Source organism: Macaca fascicularis, chromosome X (assembly GCF_037993035.2).
Source record: "Macaca fascicularis isolate 582-1 chromosome X, T2T-MFA8v1.1".
NCBI lineage: Eukaryota > Metazoa > Chordata > Mammalia > Primates > Cercopithecidae > Macaca > Macaca fascicularis.
In genome coordinates, this window is record NC_088395.1 from 50,316,253 (window position 1) to 50,332,009 (window position 15,757).

Sequence of the window (15,757 nt, forward strand, 5' to 3'; positions counted from 1 at the left end):
TCCAGAGTCGCAGCTAAGTTTTAGAATTCTTCTTGGCAACCCCTTTAGTATCATGATCATCCCTGATGGAGATTCTTGGTTTGTGCTGCCGCTGTCCTCCCTCACCTGCCATCGTGCCCCGCATGTGGCTTGTTTAGAGCTTGGATGACCACCCAAGCCCACCTGCCCCCCATTTCCACCACCATCCAACTCCCCTTATGCTGAGGTAAATGATGAGGCACTGGCACTGATTATGTTTATCCATTTATTAAAATATTTCAAGAAGCAATACTTTATTAACTTTGAGGACTGGTGTTCCATTTGGCGGGGGGAGAGGAATAGGCACACTTTGTGGACCTTTTTTTTTTTTCCTGCTTTTTCCTGTTACCCTGTAACTACCCCAGCTTCCTCCCCCAACCAGCCCCTGGCCCTGCTGCTTATTTGCAGGGGCCTCTGAGGAAATAAAAAGCACAGAGCAGAAAACAACAATGGATTACAGATTAGCTGACAAATAGACAAATGCAATTCCATAAACCATATACCCAAGCAAGGTCTCATATAGGATGGAATGGTGCTAATGGGTTTGGTTGCTTTGGTATTATTTTCCACCTCTTGTGAAACAAAAATTCTTCCATTTGTGTCCTGAGGGAAGATGACGTTGACCCTGACTGTTTCTTCTGGCCCAGTTTTATTAAGGTAAAAAGTCTCTTTCTTATTCTTACCCTGCCCTTATGCACACAGCACAGGGCCTTTCTGGAGAACGGGACCCATAACTGTTTACCTCCTATAGTAATGACACCAGAAGCAGTTGGTGGCAGTTCAAATATATTGGCCTTTTCTTCCCCACTATCCTTCTGGCCAGGAATTGCCTACCCAATCAATTCATCAGAAAGTGCTACCAAAGATACAACCAAACCCTGGAGCTTTGGGTCTTAATGATGTCTAACATAATTGAGATGAATATTTGGTGTTTGGTCCCACCACCCAAGCAACTGTATTAATTACTGCAAGCAGTTAACAAAGTCCTTAAAGGAGCTCAGACTCCCAGGGCTAAGACAACTCCCTTGAGAGAGGGATCACTTCTTGCTTTGTTTCCAAGTGAGCATATGCAATAACAGGTGCTTGGCAAGCTATCTTCCTTTTTGGGAAACTACTGGTAACTTAGCAATTTAGGAGGTAACTGAGGGATTGAGCAAGCCACACCTGCTCCTGGGCCTTGTCATCTATCAACTCTGCTCCATGAGCTGACTCTAGCCCCAAATACGTTTCATTCAATATCATTCTGACTCAGAGTGGGAGGACAGGGTGGGTGAAAGGGAATCCACATGGTACAACAGAGCAACAGCAGCATCACTGTGCACAAAGACCTAACTATTGCAGCAAAGTAAGCACAAGAGATGGAGTCTTATTACAGTTTACTATCATCAGTGATAAAAATAATTACAAGACACTGCCTTGCTTAGTCACTGCCAAGATAAAGCTACCTTCTCCCAGGACTTCCTTCTGTTGTCCTAAATTTTGCTCATTTGGAAATTTTCCCCTTCAGCAAAAGCTCTTCTGAAGAAAATGCAACTTGGTTCCCACTCTGTGAGTGTGTGTGCAGGTGTTAACACATGCAGCCATGGAGGAGCCAAGTCGGGCTACAATGGTGAGTTTGCTGATTTCATCTAATACCTCCTCCTGGGAAGAAAGACTAATAACAGAGAAAGCCAAAGACACAGCAACAGCACACTCACTACTCAAATATGTACAATAAGCTAACACATTCTGATGCTTAAATAAGTTTTAAATGTTTTCTGTCATCTTTTTCCATTGACTTTCTTCTCTAGTTGTAGAGCTAGGACTTAGTTTGGCACAGCAATCAGACATTTGGGGACTATCCCCTTGTTAATATTTTTCTCCTCACCCCTGCGGAGGTGGAGCACAGGTGGCTGGTTTAAGTGGGTTAGGCTGGTGGAGTTCCAGAGTTGAGAACCAGTGCTTGGAATCTGGATTGTGCACCTCAATGAACCAGCCGTTGGACTGAATCAGGTAATTGAGCACACTAAGTTTGAGAAGTAGGGAGAGGCCAGTTTTCTCTTGATAAGTGGGAAGGGACGCTTAACTAAAGGTATGAGTCAAGGGTGGGGTGAAGATGCAAGGCTGACCAGAGAGAACCTCTCTGGGCATTGGGGTTTGATTAGATTTGCCTGACTGGGAGAAGGCTTTTTGAAAAATGTGAATTAGAATTTGGAGCGATTTAGGAATAGTTTGTTTTCGTGAGAAATTTGCAAGAGGAACCACAGGAAAGCAGAGGCTTCTAGCCTTCATTTCTCCAGGCCCATGTTTTTTCTCATCACTTCAATGCCCCTCTGTACTCAAGGGAAAAGGGCAAGATGGGAGATTTGAAGGTGACTTGAGGACTGACCCAACAGCCTGTCCAGAAGATGAGGCCAAGATGGAGCTTGTGGGGAAGGGCCTAGGCTGTGACTTAATTGTCAGGCAGTCCCTAGTTCAGGCATCTAAGTCACAGAGCTCAAGGCCTGGTTGCTCCATACAGTCTTTTTATTGGGGAAGGGCACAGTTGCTGATGAAGAGTCTAGGACAAATAGAGCAAAAAAAGGCAGCATGCCAGCTTAAACCCCTTCTTTAGGGCATTGGTGTTTTTGTTCCCCTTTCCATGGCCTGGCTCAGAATTTTAAGGGGGCATCAGAATCAGCTGGGCCACAGATCCCAGCCACCTCTAAGACGCTGAAAATGCACCAAAAGATTTAGAAGCTCCACCAAGAAGTAGGGCAGTTGGTAGAGGTGTATGTGTTATGTAGAGTAAGGGGGAGTGGGAAGGGATTCCTGGATTAGCACAATAAATTATAGGGTCACTTAGAGGTCGAGTTGTATTTTCAGTTCTTAAAAATATATGTGTGTGTGTGTATATATATATATACATCTTTATGTCTCTATACATAATCTATACTGCAGCACAGCGGCAAAACATTTAGTTAAAAATTCCAGCAAGAATGCAGGCAAACACTCCATGGAGGCATGCAGGCTAGGATCAAGGCAGCAGGAAGGGAGCCTGTATGGTTGCCATGAAGGGTGAGTTCCAACCAATGAGCCCACCCAGCCACCAGAGCACCACCTGGACATATGCAGACATAGAAGCACACATGGAAAAACACAAAGGGTTTGCAGAAAGAGAGAGAGAGAGAGAGAGAGAGAAGTTACCACATCTACAAGAAGAGATTTCACATGGTCATCTTAACAGGAAAGTGGACAAGCCCCCAGGATCTAGTTCTCATTTTAATGAGCCAGCTAGAAGAGATCTGAAGGTACAAGTTGCAGTTGGCAGGGATTCGGAGAGACACACAACCAAGCCTGGCTGTCCTGCCTGCCCCCTTCTCTTCATCTCCCTGGGAGTCTGTGTGTCTTTTCATTCATTCCTTAGCATTGATAGTTTCTCTGCTGGTCAGAGAAAACTATTCCAAAACTCCCTGAAGAGGTGAACTCCCTTGAATCCTTTATAGATCCCAGGCCATTCATAAAGCGCTTATCCCAATAAACATTATAGTTGCTCAAGATGCACAAAGAGAAGAAGAACTGAACAAGACAACTCAGAACAAGAACCTTTGGCCAATGAGGAAATGTAAACCACTAAGGAGACCAGATTAAGTCCAGGAAAATGCATTAGTGAAAAGAATTGGAGGGTCTTTCTTGGTGGTGCTCATGTTTGTTCTGAAATGATTTAGTCTAGCCTGTATTGAGGTTTTGAGAGTTTTTTAAGTAGAATTCTCAATGTTGTGAGTTCTTCCAGCTTTCAAGGGCTACAGTTGAGATCTTGATGGTGTTAGAGGATCATCGCCCTTTGCTTCATCTTCACAATGTCTGCGGTGCCACAGACTTCCTTCAGAGGAAAAAAATGGTATAGAAATAATGAGGTTAGCACACTGCCAGATGCCTAAGTATGTGGACCCAAAAGAGAGCAAAAAGTCTGTTAGAAGATAGACTGGTTTGTTCCCATTTTACTAACCATCTCTGAATCATCAGAGAAAACCAGCTAAAACCATGTGAGCTAAAGACAAATGGGATGAATTTTCAGAACCTGATAATCTATGGAACTGATATCGACTCCATCAGCATCTTTAGAAATATTTGCAAACACCAGTCTCCCAATTGACAGACTCTTAAGGAATCAACCAGTTGGACCATACCTGAGAAAATACAGCTTGATTCAAGAGATTCTCTCTCTTAGCATTCATGCAAACTCTTAGTTCCTTGAAAACAAACTGCTACCCTCTGTCCCTTTCTTTTTTTCTTTTCTTTTTTCTTTCTTTCCTTCTTTCTTTCGTTTCTCTCCCTTTCTTTCTCCTTCCTTCCTTTCTTTATTCTTTCTCTCTTATTCCCCTTCCTTCCTTCCTTCCTTCCATCCTTCCTTCCTCCCTCCCTCCCTCCCTCCCTCCCTCCCTTCCTCCCTCCCTCCCTCCCTCCTTCCTCTTTCTTTCAAGATGAGGTCTCACTTTGTTGCCCAGGCTGAAGAGCAGCAGCATGATGACAGCTCACTGCAGCCTCAGCCTCCCAGGCTCAAGCAATCCTCCCACCTCAGCCTCCCAAGTAGCTAGGACTACAAACGCACACCACCATGCCCTATTATTTTTTTATTTTTTGTAGAGACGGGGTCCCACCATGTTGCCCAGGCTGGTCTTGAACTCCTGGGCTCAAACGGTCAGCCTGCCTCGGCCTTCCAAAGTGTTGGGATTACAGGCGTGAGCCTGTTCCTTTTTTTCCATGTCCACTATTACTACATCTCTCAAGCTTCCGGGTTGTCTAGGACCAAAATTTAGGAGGGGCCACCATGGACATCAGAATTGGCACAACTGAAAACTCTAAGAGAACCTTTTGAATCCCACTGATATGTCAATAGTCTTTAAGGCCAATTCTGAAGAAAGAAGAAATGGAACCAAAATTCAAACAATAAAACATACAGATATGCTGCTTTTCTACCACTTACTATAACAGGAACAAAAGTGTTTAGATAGGTCACGGAACCTGTTCCTGACTCTTAAGAGTGAATCAGGCAGAAAAATCACTGCCTGTTAGCATTTTTGTTTTCTGTATATGTCATGGAGAGCACACAGGTTCTTCCCTTACCACTTTCTCTCACCTTGTCCAAGATATGGCTTGGTATCACTCACTGCTGACTCCCAGATGGCCTCCCCCTTCATCATCACCATTCCCACAAACATTTCTAATGGGGGCTTTAAGTTCCTGGGAGGTAGCCAGGCTGTTGGGGGAAGTCTTTATGATCCCTCTGCCTGTAGGGGAGACTTACCAATAAAACTCTGGGCACCCTGGCCTGATTTAGGCTTGTGTTCCTCTTCTAGCTTTTTCTTTCCCAATTTGGGGAACTTAATTTTCAGCCTGAGACTTCTACTGTCAGTGTCCGAAGATTTTTCCTGAGAAACCACAAGAGGAAGGTCAAAATGTTAGTTGCCTAATATTCAAAGATAATTGCTAGAGTCCTGGAAAAGTGGTAAACAAGAATGGCTGCAGAGAACAGGGAGATCTGCTCTCTATCCAGGTATGAGAAACACCCCCATCACCGGTCGCATGCCCTAGGAAAGCAATTGATCCTTACTAAGAGGCTACTTGATGCCAGGTGCCTTGCTAGCATTAATAAATGCTCTCATACAACTCTCAAAGCAACCTCGCAAAGTGGTTATTAACATCCCTGTATCAGAGATGAGGAAGCAGAAGCTTGGAGAGGTTAAATATTTCACCTGAGCTCATGTGGCTAGGGATTAGAAGGATGAGATTGCTAGCACCACTGCTAGCTCACACGGAATCTCTGCATGAATTAGGAAAAAACACCTCTTCCTTCAGGCATATAGTTTGGTGAGCCCTTACTTGCCCTTGGCCAAATACCTTCTTATAGGGAAGACCCTTGCCTGCCAGCCCAGCTGCTTCCCTGTCTGGAATGCAAAGAGGGTTCTCTAAACATAACTCTTAATTATGAATGTGGGCTCTCTGCTGTGCACATCATGCAGGCTCCGTAATTCCAGCTCAGGCCTGCTAAAGTGTGCTTGTTTTACTACTGGTCTCAGTAAATTACAATTTTGAGATTAACTTTGTTGCCAGAAAACCCAGAGTGGGAGGGATGGGGGATGGAAAGCAGCAGGGAGAGGTAATATTTGGAAGATTTAACCACCAGTATGGCCTGGGCACCAACCATTTAGAACAGATATTGGCTGTGAACAACTGGCATGGCCATACTAGTATGAACTAGATGAAGTTCAGTCCTGGCAGCAGGTGCTGAGCAGGGAGGGGGAATTTGCAGCCAGGAAAACAACACATGAAAAAACCTATCTTGCTTATTCTTTCTTGATCATCTCTTGTTACAGAATGAGTCTTCTTTCTGGTTATTTTTCCACAGCTGCCTAATCTTTCTACATGTTTTCTGCCTTACCCTATCTATTTATGATGAAGAGATTAGGGGGAGGTGGGCAGGGAGGACGCTCCAGTAACCTTCAGTTGAAAGCCAGCACTGGACACCCTGTACTACAGTCACCATGTCCTGGCCCACACTGGAAGGGAGGGCACTAAGGAAGAATCCCTCTTTCCCTTTATTTCCCAATTTCCAAGATTACGCACCTCTGGAACAAAGATTGAATTCATCCAGTCAATCTCAGATAGTTTTTTGAACTCCTTATTCATGGCATCCAGGGCGCTTTGTAGTGCCGTCTCATCCTCAGCACTTCTCAGCTGGTACAGACAGGAAAAAGAGTGAGTGTCCAATGCCTAGCACTTTTGTAGACTCTTACACTCTCCCCTACTCCCAGTCCCTGCTAGTGACCAAGAGACCACAAGGTGCCAACTCGCATCCCTTTGGCCCATAGCCAGCTCTCTTCTTTCTCAACAGGAATATCCAGAAAACAACCAAATGATGGGGCTTTCCTTGGGGCGGGGCATGCTTACAGTTTTGCAAGCAGAGAGGCCTTTTGATTAGTATCAATTAACAATGAGCTTCACCCCTACAGCTTAGGGTCCAGGACAAGGGTCCTACTGTTGACCTAAAGTCCCTGGAGACATCCCAGTGTTCCCCTAAGTAAAAGCTACCTAGTTTTGAGCATATACTGTGTGCCAAGCACTGTACATACACAATTTTGTCCCATCTTCCCGGTAGCCTTACAATACCTTACAAGGTACTATTGTTCTCATTCCACGGGTGAGAAAACAGATTCCAAGAAGTCTGGTGCTCAAGATCACACAGCTAGACAGAATCCAGGTCTGTTTAACTATATAACCTACCCTCTATACAACACTGTCTTAGCAAAGACATATGGGGAGGCCAGATGCTGAGGGAATCTTTATTACATGCTTACTGTAATTTAAAGGTTGTTTTGTGAAGCAAGGAGAGAGCTACAGAGAGGCTAGCTCAACTTTCTCCTCCTGGAAAAGAGGGTCTGTCTCCCTTGGCCGTGCTTTAGCCCCCAGCTATCACTCTTATTAATTAAGAAATGAGTTCTAGAAGGTTTAGGAAGCAAATTTAAGTGCTCCCTAGTAACCCCCAGCGCCCACAAGATGAACTCTGTACAGTCCATGAAACACTTAAAATGGATTCTTTTGGGACCATCTTCGACTCAGAAGAATCAAGTTCTAGAACATCAACACAGGTGAGATAGTTCACAATCCAGTAAGTAGTGAGCTGGGAGAACAGGTGGGCACAGATATCTCCAGCCCTCACATGCTTACAGCCCACCTAACCTGGCCTCACCTCTACTCCCCGGCATGCACTTTACTTTCAATCTAGCACTTATGTGGCTTTTTGCTGTGCACGGGCCACTTGCTGCTCCAGCCATAGGTCGAGCCTTGCTGGCTGTCACAAATGGGTGGCATGTGAATGAGAGGAGTACAGGGTAGGAGGTTATGGTCAGTGACGATGGGATACTGAGGGAGGAACAAGTCAGTGCAGACAAATAATGATTTTTGCTTTTCAACTAGTAACTTAAGAAAACAATTTCCAAGATTATGCACCTCTGGAACAAAGATTGCCCTAGATGGACGGGACATGTGTGTGCCAAGTAAGGGAAGTGGGAATTACTGGGAGGGATTCACTTCGTCATCAATTTACTTCCCTTTGCTAACTCTGAGCTCCTTACTGCCCTCCTTCTTCATGGGGAGGAATAACACCCAAATGAAACAAGCTGTATCTCCATCTCACCTCTAGGACAGCCTTTCTGGAGATACATGGTCATTCTTTTTTTTTTTTTTTTTGAGGCGGAGTCTCGCTCTGCCGCCCAGGCTGGAGTGCAGTGGCCCGATCTCAGCTCACTGCAAGCTCCGCCTCCCGGGTTCACGCCATTCTCCTGCCTCAGCCTCCTGAGTAGCTGGGACTACAGACGCCCGCCACCGCGCCCAGCTAGTTTTTTGTATTTTTTAGTAGAGACGGGGTTTCACCGTGTTAGCCAGGATGGTCTCGATCTCCTGACCTCGTGATCCGCCCGTCTCGGCCTCCCAAAGTGCTGGGATTACAGGCTTGAGCCACCGCGCCCGGCCAATACATGGTCATTCTTAGCTGCTGCCTGCTTCTTGGCCACATTTGGATGTGTGGATGTGTATGTGTGTTGAAGTTCTCACCAGGCCCTATGAGGTGGGAGACTTCTCAAGTGTGGTATGTGCTCAAGTTGGGTTGTTGGTTGGTATGAACCAATTTTCAGGTCATGAGTCTCAGGAAAGTCTGAATGGTGACAAGAGACCAAACTCACCCATTTCCTGCTGCCCAAACAGGCAAGGCCATTGAGCTCTGCCTATATATAGAAGGTACTTCTGTTGATGTTGTCTGAGGCTGAAAGACTAGCTTGGGGCTCAGATGTTGGGACAGCCTGACCTGATTGCCTTAGCCACTCTGCCTCCTGTGCAGTGTGCCAGTTAGATGAGCAAATGAAACGAGGAAATAGATACACTTCTTGCAATATCAACTCAGAAGCCCCTCTTCAAATAAACCTTAATTAGATGAGAGGCAAGCACAGCACCTGCCTCAGGGCCTTACCAGCCAACCCTAAAGTGGGATGATCATAATTAGTCACCTCATCAGAGCACACTCACCAAGTATGCCTATGGGTTTTGCATTCTGAGAAACATGCAACTAGCCTTGTAGCTCAAAAATGGAGCCTCAGTCTGTTCTCCCTGGCAGTAATAAAATGTACCATCTATGAAGCTGCTAGTATGTGCTAGGCGCTGATAGGTACCAATATACAACACCCTGGAGAGGTAAGGATTGTAATTCCTATCTTGTAGATATGGAAACTAGGACCCAGAGAGGTGAAGTCGCACAGCTAGTGTTATAGGTTGAATTGTGTCCCTCCAGGAATGATACGTTGAAGACCTAATCCCCAGTACATCAGAATGTGACCTTGTTTGGAAATAGGGTCATTGCAGATGCAATTAGTTGTTGAGATCATATTGGATAGGGTAGGCCCCAATCCAATGTGACCGTGTCCTTATAAGAAGATGGCCTTGTGAAGACAGAGAAACACAGAGAGAACATCATGTGAAGATAGAGGATTGAAGTGATGCATCTACAATCCAAGGAACACCAAAGCTTGTCAGAAAACCACTGGAAGCTAGAAAGAGGCAAAGGACCCCTTACAGGTTTTAGAGAGAGGATGGCCCTGCTGACACCTTGATTTTGGACTTCTTAGCTTCCAGAATTGTGAGAAATATATTTCTGTTGTTTGAGGACACCTAGTTCTTGATACTTTGTTATGGCAGCCTTAGGAAACTAATATATTAATAGCTAGTAAGTGACAGATTTGAGATTTGAACCCAGGAATCTCCCAATTTTCCCACTATTCCACACCACCTTCTCATAGGGTGAAAGAGGCATATAGAAACTTAGGAGGCACAGAGCAGTTCAAAAGAGCTCACTTTTTTCTACTGGAGCTGTATCAAGTATGATAACACTCTACTTTTTATTGGCCTGGTCTGAACCCACAAGACATTTACCAAAGGAGAGGTTGAGGCTTTCTCTCAAGAGTATGGTAGTCCCTATGGATTAGCATAACCCATGAAGTCATATAATCAACAACAATCCTAGGTGACACAGTAGGGAATTCCAGGCAAGCACTTGGCCAAAATGCTCCCACGGGTCTCCAGTGCCCTTGGACCAAGCACAAGACCATGATCATGTTCAGATAGAATACTTTGCCCTCCCATGCTCCAACCCCCTGCACTCACCAGCTTTTCATCCAGGAAAGCTGTGGTGTCATCGTAGAGCCCTTTAAGACTAAATGTAACATCTACAGCATCATTTCTGCTTAGAGTCTGAGAGAAGAACAGAAAAGGAGAGAAAAAGACAAAGACAGGGGAGTTGTTGGTTAGTAAGCATGCAGCTGGCTTCTCCTGGCTTCTCCGTGGGAATGTAGAAGCAAGCTAGTAGGATGTGGCTATAGGTGAAAAAGCATTATTCAAAATATAGCACAACTAGTACAGCATGAGCACCAACCAATCAGAACCAGTGCCAGTTGACAACTGCTGGTACAGTAGTTGTGTAGTACTATGTGAAGTGGCAGAGCATGGTTTGGCTTTGGCATCACTGATTGATTGCAGTGGGTATAGGAAAATAGGAAATATGCAAACCAGAGGGTAAATTTAAGACCACTTGTTGTCCCTAGGCCAAAACCATCATTCCAGGGCAGGTGGAATTAGGGCCTACCATCTCTCTTCTTGCAACTTCAGGACTTGAGTTGCAGGCCTCCTGCAACTGTAATCAGGCCCTGACACAATTATATCTTTTGCCTAGCACTAAAGTTACTTTTTAAAAGCATCAGTTAACAATTCTGGCAGTGGACAAAGCCATGGGGTGACACATTTAACATTAAGTGTCCTGCCTTATATGGACCTTTCCCTCAAGAGGAAAACCAAGGCACCCAGAGTTCTAGTTCCAAAAACAGGTATCCCCTTATCAGATTATGCAGAGATCTACTTGGGATAAGGAAGGCCCAAGTACAAGTTTCTCGTCATTCATTGTCCATTTCTCCCTTGAGGCTGGTGGGATGGATGGCAATCAGGGAAGAGGGCTAGCTCTCAGGCTGATGAAATCTGCTGTGGTTTTTAGCAGCCACCTTGGATCTATAACAAGTCAAGGAATGCCTGCCTTCCCGTCCACTCTATCCATCAGTTTCCTGCCGTATTTGCCCAGTTTCTCCATCCAGCCTCTGGCTCCGCTTCCTTCCCTTTCATCCTCTTTCCTATCTGGTTTGACGTCTTTCCTTAATTCACTCCTTTTCCACTTACTTCAATGGGAATACAGGAAGCTGCACCCATCTCATTGCCACTGTCTTGGCCATAAAATATATCATTCAGGATGTCAGCGCTGGCATTCACAGAATCCATGAGGACAGACACATGCTGGTGGACCTTGCTCAGGTCATTAAGTCTGTAATAAAGCAAGGACAAATAGATGAGCCGGGATTTCTGAAGGACTTCTGGCCTGGGGCACTGGTGAGGGTTTGGGTAAGGGTAGAAGTAAAAGCCCTGGATACCTGACTTGGACTCATGACTCCCTCCTGTTATTTCTGCTCTTCTGTAGGTAACCACCTATGCTAGCAAATATTTCTACTCTTCTCTAGGTATTTACCTTTACCCATCCTTGTCTCACCTGAATTTAGATACTGGGAACTTGGAGAAGGTAGAAGGCTAGAACAGAGGAGGGCAGCCAACTCTAGGAACTCCAAGGCCCTCCTGATATTTAAGGGCAAGGGTAAACAGTCTTAGTTCTGTTGGGTTTGGAGCAGCATCAAAAGATCCAAATTCATCCCTGGTTTAATGAGAGATGTCTAAACTGGCTTATTGCTGAGCACAAAGAATATTTCCTGCCTGGATTGTGAGGGTCCTACTCAATTTTTAGAGCTCTAAGCTAAATTCCTCTCCAAGGCCAGGCTCCCTAGTAGCCAATAGACACAAACTGGCTTCTTCTCCCTATACCTTCTCAGGATTCTCAGCCCTGTATCTAGGCCAGTCCACTTACTTGCTGATGAGGTTTTCTGCAAGCCGAGCTAAGTGCTGCATCTGGGCATACTCCTCATCAGAGAGGTTCTCTTGAGAGTCCTGGGAATCCAGTTGGGGTTGAGGGGCAGCTTGAATTTCAGTATGCTTGTACTCCCACATTTTCATTGAGTTCTCAAAGTCCTGGAGATGAATACAGTGGCATATCCTAATGATTGCTGTAGCTACTAGGGCACATGACGGATCTGTCTGTGAGCCTGAAATTTGTGGGCAATGGGTATGTGGGTGCAGTGGGTAAAGGGGAAGGAGGGTCCCCTGTCCATTCCCTCTGTCATACCCATCTATATACCTATACAAGTATCCATCATTTTATTCCATCTCTTCTGGACTGTGCCCTTTTAGTTTTTGTTGTTCTGAGTATGCTGGGTTTTGGGACACCAGGCTTGGATCAGACACATGTCTGCTTCCTAGAAGCTCCCATATGAAGGCATCACGACTGACAAGAGAGTGGAGCACCTTTCCTGCTCCCTTCTTTGCCAAATGTAGGCAATATGTGGTGATGCAGTTTAGAGCCAGACATATTTAATTGAATTTTGAATCGTGTTTCTGTCATTTACTGGTTTTGTGACCATTAGCAAATTATTTAACCTCTCTGGTTCTCATTTTCCTCATCTGTAAAATGTGAGTAAGTGTATCCACCTCATAGGATTGTGGAGAGAACCTACGCGAGAGAAACGTAAATGCTTAGCACAGAATAGGCAGTTTATAAACTGGACTTCTCTTCCCTTCTCTATTGCTGTTTCTATGGACTTTTCACAGGTTAGAGTGCAAGATAATCTCCAAGCATTGAATATGTGATCAATAATAGCTCCTTTAAAAGCTTTAGAAAGTTTAGCTGAAGTGGATGACATTTATGAATGCAGCATTTTAAGGAACCTTAGAGATACCTAAAGACCATATTCAATGCAGAATCTGTTGCTGAAGGAGATTTTTCCATAATCATCTGATGCCTTTAGCTCTCTTTGCAGTGGAGAGAGGAGGATAACCTTGTCCAAAACCAGAGGAGGAAGCTCCTTGTCTCATTCTCTTGGACAGTGTTTGTAAATGTCGGTATATATCAGAATGTCTTGAGGAGCTTGTTGGCAAATTTGGGTTCCTGGAAACTAGACACCCCTATGTGGTTCAGTGGGTCTGGTGTGGAGCCCAAGAATGCATTTATAACCAGCACCTCAAGTGACTCTGATGCCAGAGGCACACAGACCTCCCTTTGAGGAATTCTGCTTGAGTGGAAATATTCAGTACTCAAGTGACTATGGATGAGGCAGTATAGGAGCCCAAGACAAGTTTTTCCCCCTTACCCGATCTCTTGTCAGCATCTGAGCAGAATTCTTGTATCTAATCTTGATAAGGCCTGGTCTCTGAATCCAGGCCTCCCCATCCACCTGCACTGGGATACCTTCTTCACCATCAATGGTTATCATCACCTCATGGCACTGCCAGAGAAAATGAGGAAGAATGGGAGATAAAAATGAAGCAACTGCTATAACTCTATCTGATAATCTCATAGTTATGGCCTTGAATGTGTATCTGAAGCAGGACTGGAAAGGATGTGAATCAGATCATCCCAGGAAGAAACGCCTGTTTCTTACGGGCTTTTTGCTCCATTGGCTTCTGCCACCTCTGCCTCCAACCTCAGTCAGCACTTTAGTGCCCACCAGATAACCTGCTCACTCCACCCTGGCATTCTTATACCCAGTTAATTCCTGGGACTATCTCACATCCTGGGTAGCAGCCAAAAAACTCAGCGCCTTCGTGGTGCCCACCCAGCTCCTGCCTACCTGGGCAATGCGATGATGATGCAGGTTGACGATACGGGACATTGCCATCTGCACAGAGCCAAATATTGCCACCACCTCCAGCTTCCCATCATCGATTGCAGGAGCCTCATATTCCTGAAGTGGAAGAACTGTGTCACATCTCCCACCCTTGGGAAATCCCACCCTGTCTATAACAAGAAGGCATGTTTAAAGGCTCCTGGTGAGAATTTTTCTAGCTCATGAAGAGAGGAAACACTTCATTATTAAAAGGGAAAAATATGAGGTCAGGAAGCCAATCTGGGAAAAGGATACTGAACTCTTAGCCAGTTCCCTCCTTGTCCAATCCAGCATCATAAACCCCCGAGGCCAGTCTTATTGGCCTTATGACCTTCTTGGGTAAACTCAGAGTAAAGCGGTCGTGGTCAGCTTCCCAGGAGATTTTACTGGCAGAATTCCTTGGAGAAAAGAGCATGGCCTTGGCCGGGTGCAGTGGCTCACACCTGTAATCCTAGCACTTTGGGAGGCCGAGGCAGGTGGATCACCTGAGGCCAAAAGTTCAAGGTCGACCAGCCTGGCCACCATGGCGAAACCCTGTCTCTACTAAAAATACAAAAGTTAGCTGGGCATGGTGGCTGGTGCCGGTAATCCCAGCTACTTGGGAAGCTGAGGCAGGAGAATCACTTGAACCTGGGAGGTGGAGGTTGCAATGAGCTGAGATCATGCCACTCCAGCCTGGATGACAGAGCGAGGCTCCGTCTAAAAAAAAAAAAAAAAAAAAAAAAAAAAAAAAAAAAAAAAAGCGTGGTCTAGAGAGCCTTTAAAGGATCTGTCAGACCTGAGGAATGGAAAATCCAAAGCTCAGGCAACACCTAAGAGTTGACCTTATCCTGAGGTCTTCAGTTGAATTTTCTGCTCTTGGATGGTAATTGCCTAAAAAACTGATCATACAGCTGCTGCTAATAAAGGTTTTCAGCCTCTTCTCCCATTGTCCATTTTTCACTTCAGTTAGCACAATGCTTCCTTCTGAGAGACCTTAGTGGGATCATGCCTTTCTCCCTCCCAATTCCTTGTTCCATACTAACCGTGGTTGCTGTGTTGCTTCCCCAGAAGTTGATACCTCCGGCATAGCTGGTAATGTTGAGCACTACGATGCCTTGCAGGTTTGGCAAGGAGATGGTTTCTCCATCACACTGAAAGAAAAGAGTAGCTCTCATTAGCTGGATCTTTAGATAGCAACATGAAGGAACATTTATAGAGATGGGGAAAGGGCTCTGTCTTCTCTTCCATTACATGGAAATCTATCTTTATGCCCTCCTCCCATGAGCTGTGAGGATCACAGAGTTAAAGCTCAGGAAGAACCAGCATATAGGGTATTCCCAAGGCCGTGAGATTTCCTTTCTCCATACCCAGGAAAGACTACCCCCTTTTCCACTAACCTCCAAATGCACTCGTTCTTCCAGTTTCCTGTAAGAGCGCTGCAAAAGTTCCTTGGTTCCCAGAAGGCCATACCACATCTTGTTCTTAAGGCGGCTACTACAGGGAGGTAAGCATTAAGAAAGCAGAGGGTGAATGATATATAGATAAAAGGTGGAGAAAGACAGGGAGGAAAACTATCTTATTTCTCAAATGCCTTCTTAGAGAGAGGAGTCATGCTAAATGGTAACTGGACAGCAGTTAATGTAACTGGTATCCCATGCAAACACAGAAATGTGTTCCTGGGCCCCTTTGAAGCCTCAGTATCCTATCAACAGATAAATTTTCCATTTCTCCTTGCTACCAATATTGGTCCAGACTTGGAAGAAACAGGCTATATTCAGACATCAATGCTCATAAAAAGCTATGAGCATAACTGGCTGCTACACACCAGCTACCACAGTTGTGCTACTCCAGGAGATTTCAGCTGCTTGGAAACAATTTCATTTGAAACATGTGACTTTTAGAGTGCAATGTTTTTGAAGTAGCAACTTTTCTGGCAAAGTGAA

General features: G+C 45.1%; 1 protein-coding gene across 2 annotated transcripts in view; it reads right to left on the minus strand.

The window, feature by feature from the left end:
• Positions 1–230: 230 nt before the first annotated feature.
• DGKK (diacylglycerol kinase kappa) overlaps positions 231–15,757 on the minus strand; it is a 109,892-nt gene continuing 94,365 nt past the window's right edge. The window contains exons 19-28 of one of the 2 annotated variants that reach the window (XM_005593586.4): positions 15,212–15,308; positions 14,858–14,965; positions 13,797–13,910; positions 13,317–13,451; positions 11,981–12,141; positions 11,248–11,389; positions 10,189–10,275; positions 6,604–6,714; positions 5,285–5,408; positions 231–3,859 (exon numbers count right to left, since the gene is read on the minus strand). In XM_005593586.4, the coding sequence (XP_005593643.4) occupies positions 3,780–3,859; positions 5,285–5,408; positions 6,604–6,714; positions 10,189–10,275; positions 11,248–11,389; positions 11,981–12,141; positions 13,317–13,451; positions 13,797–13,910; positions 14,858–14,965; positions 15,212–15,308 (1,159 nt within the window). In that variant the 3' untranslated portion in view covers positions 231–3,779. The remainder of the gene's footprint in view (positions 3,860–5,284; positions 5,409–6,603; positions 6,715–10,188; positions 10,276–11,247; positions 11,390–11,980; positions 12,142–13,316; positions 13,452–13,796; positions 13,911–14,857; positions 14,966–15,211; positions 15,309–15,757) is intronic. The other variant, XM_045383610.3, reaches the window with a different exon arrangement.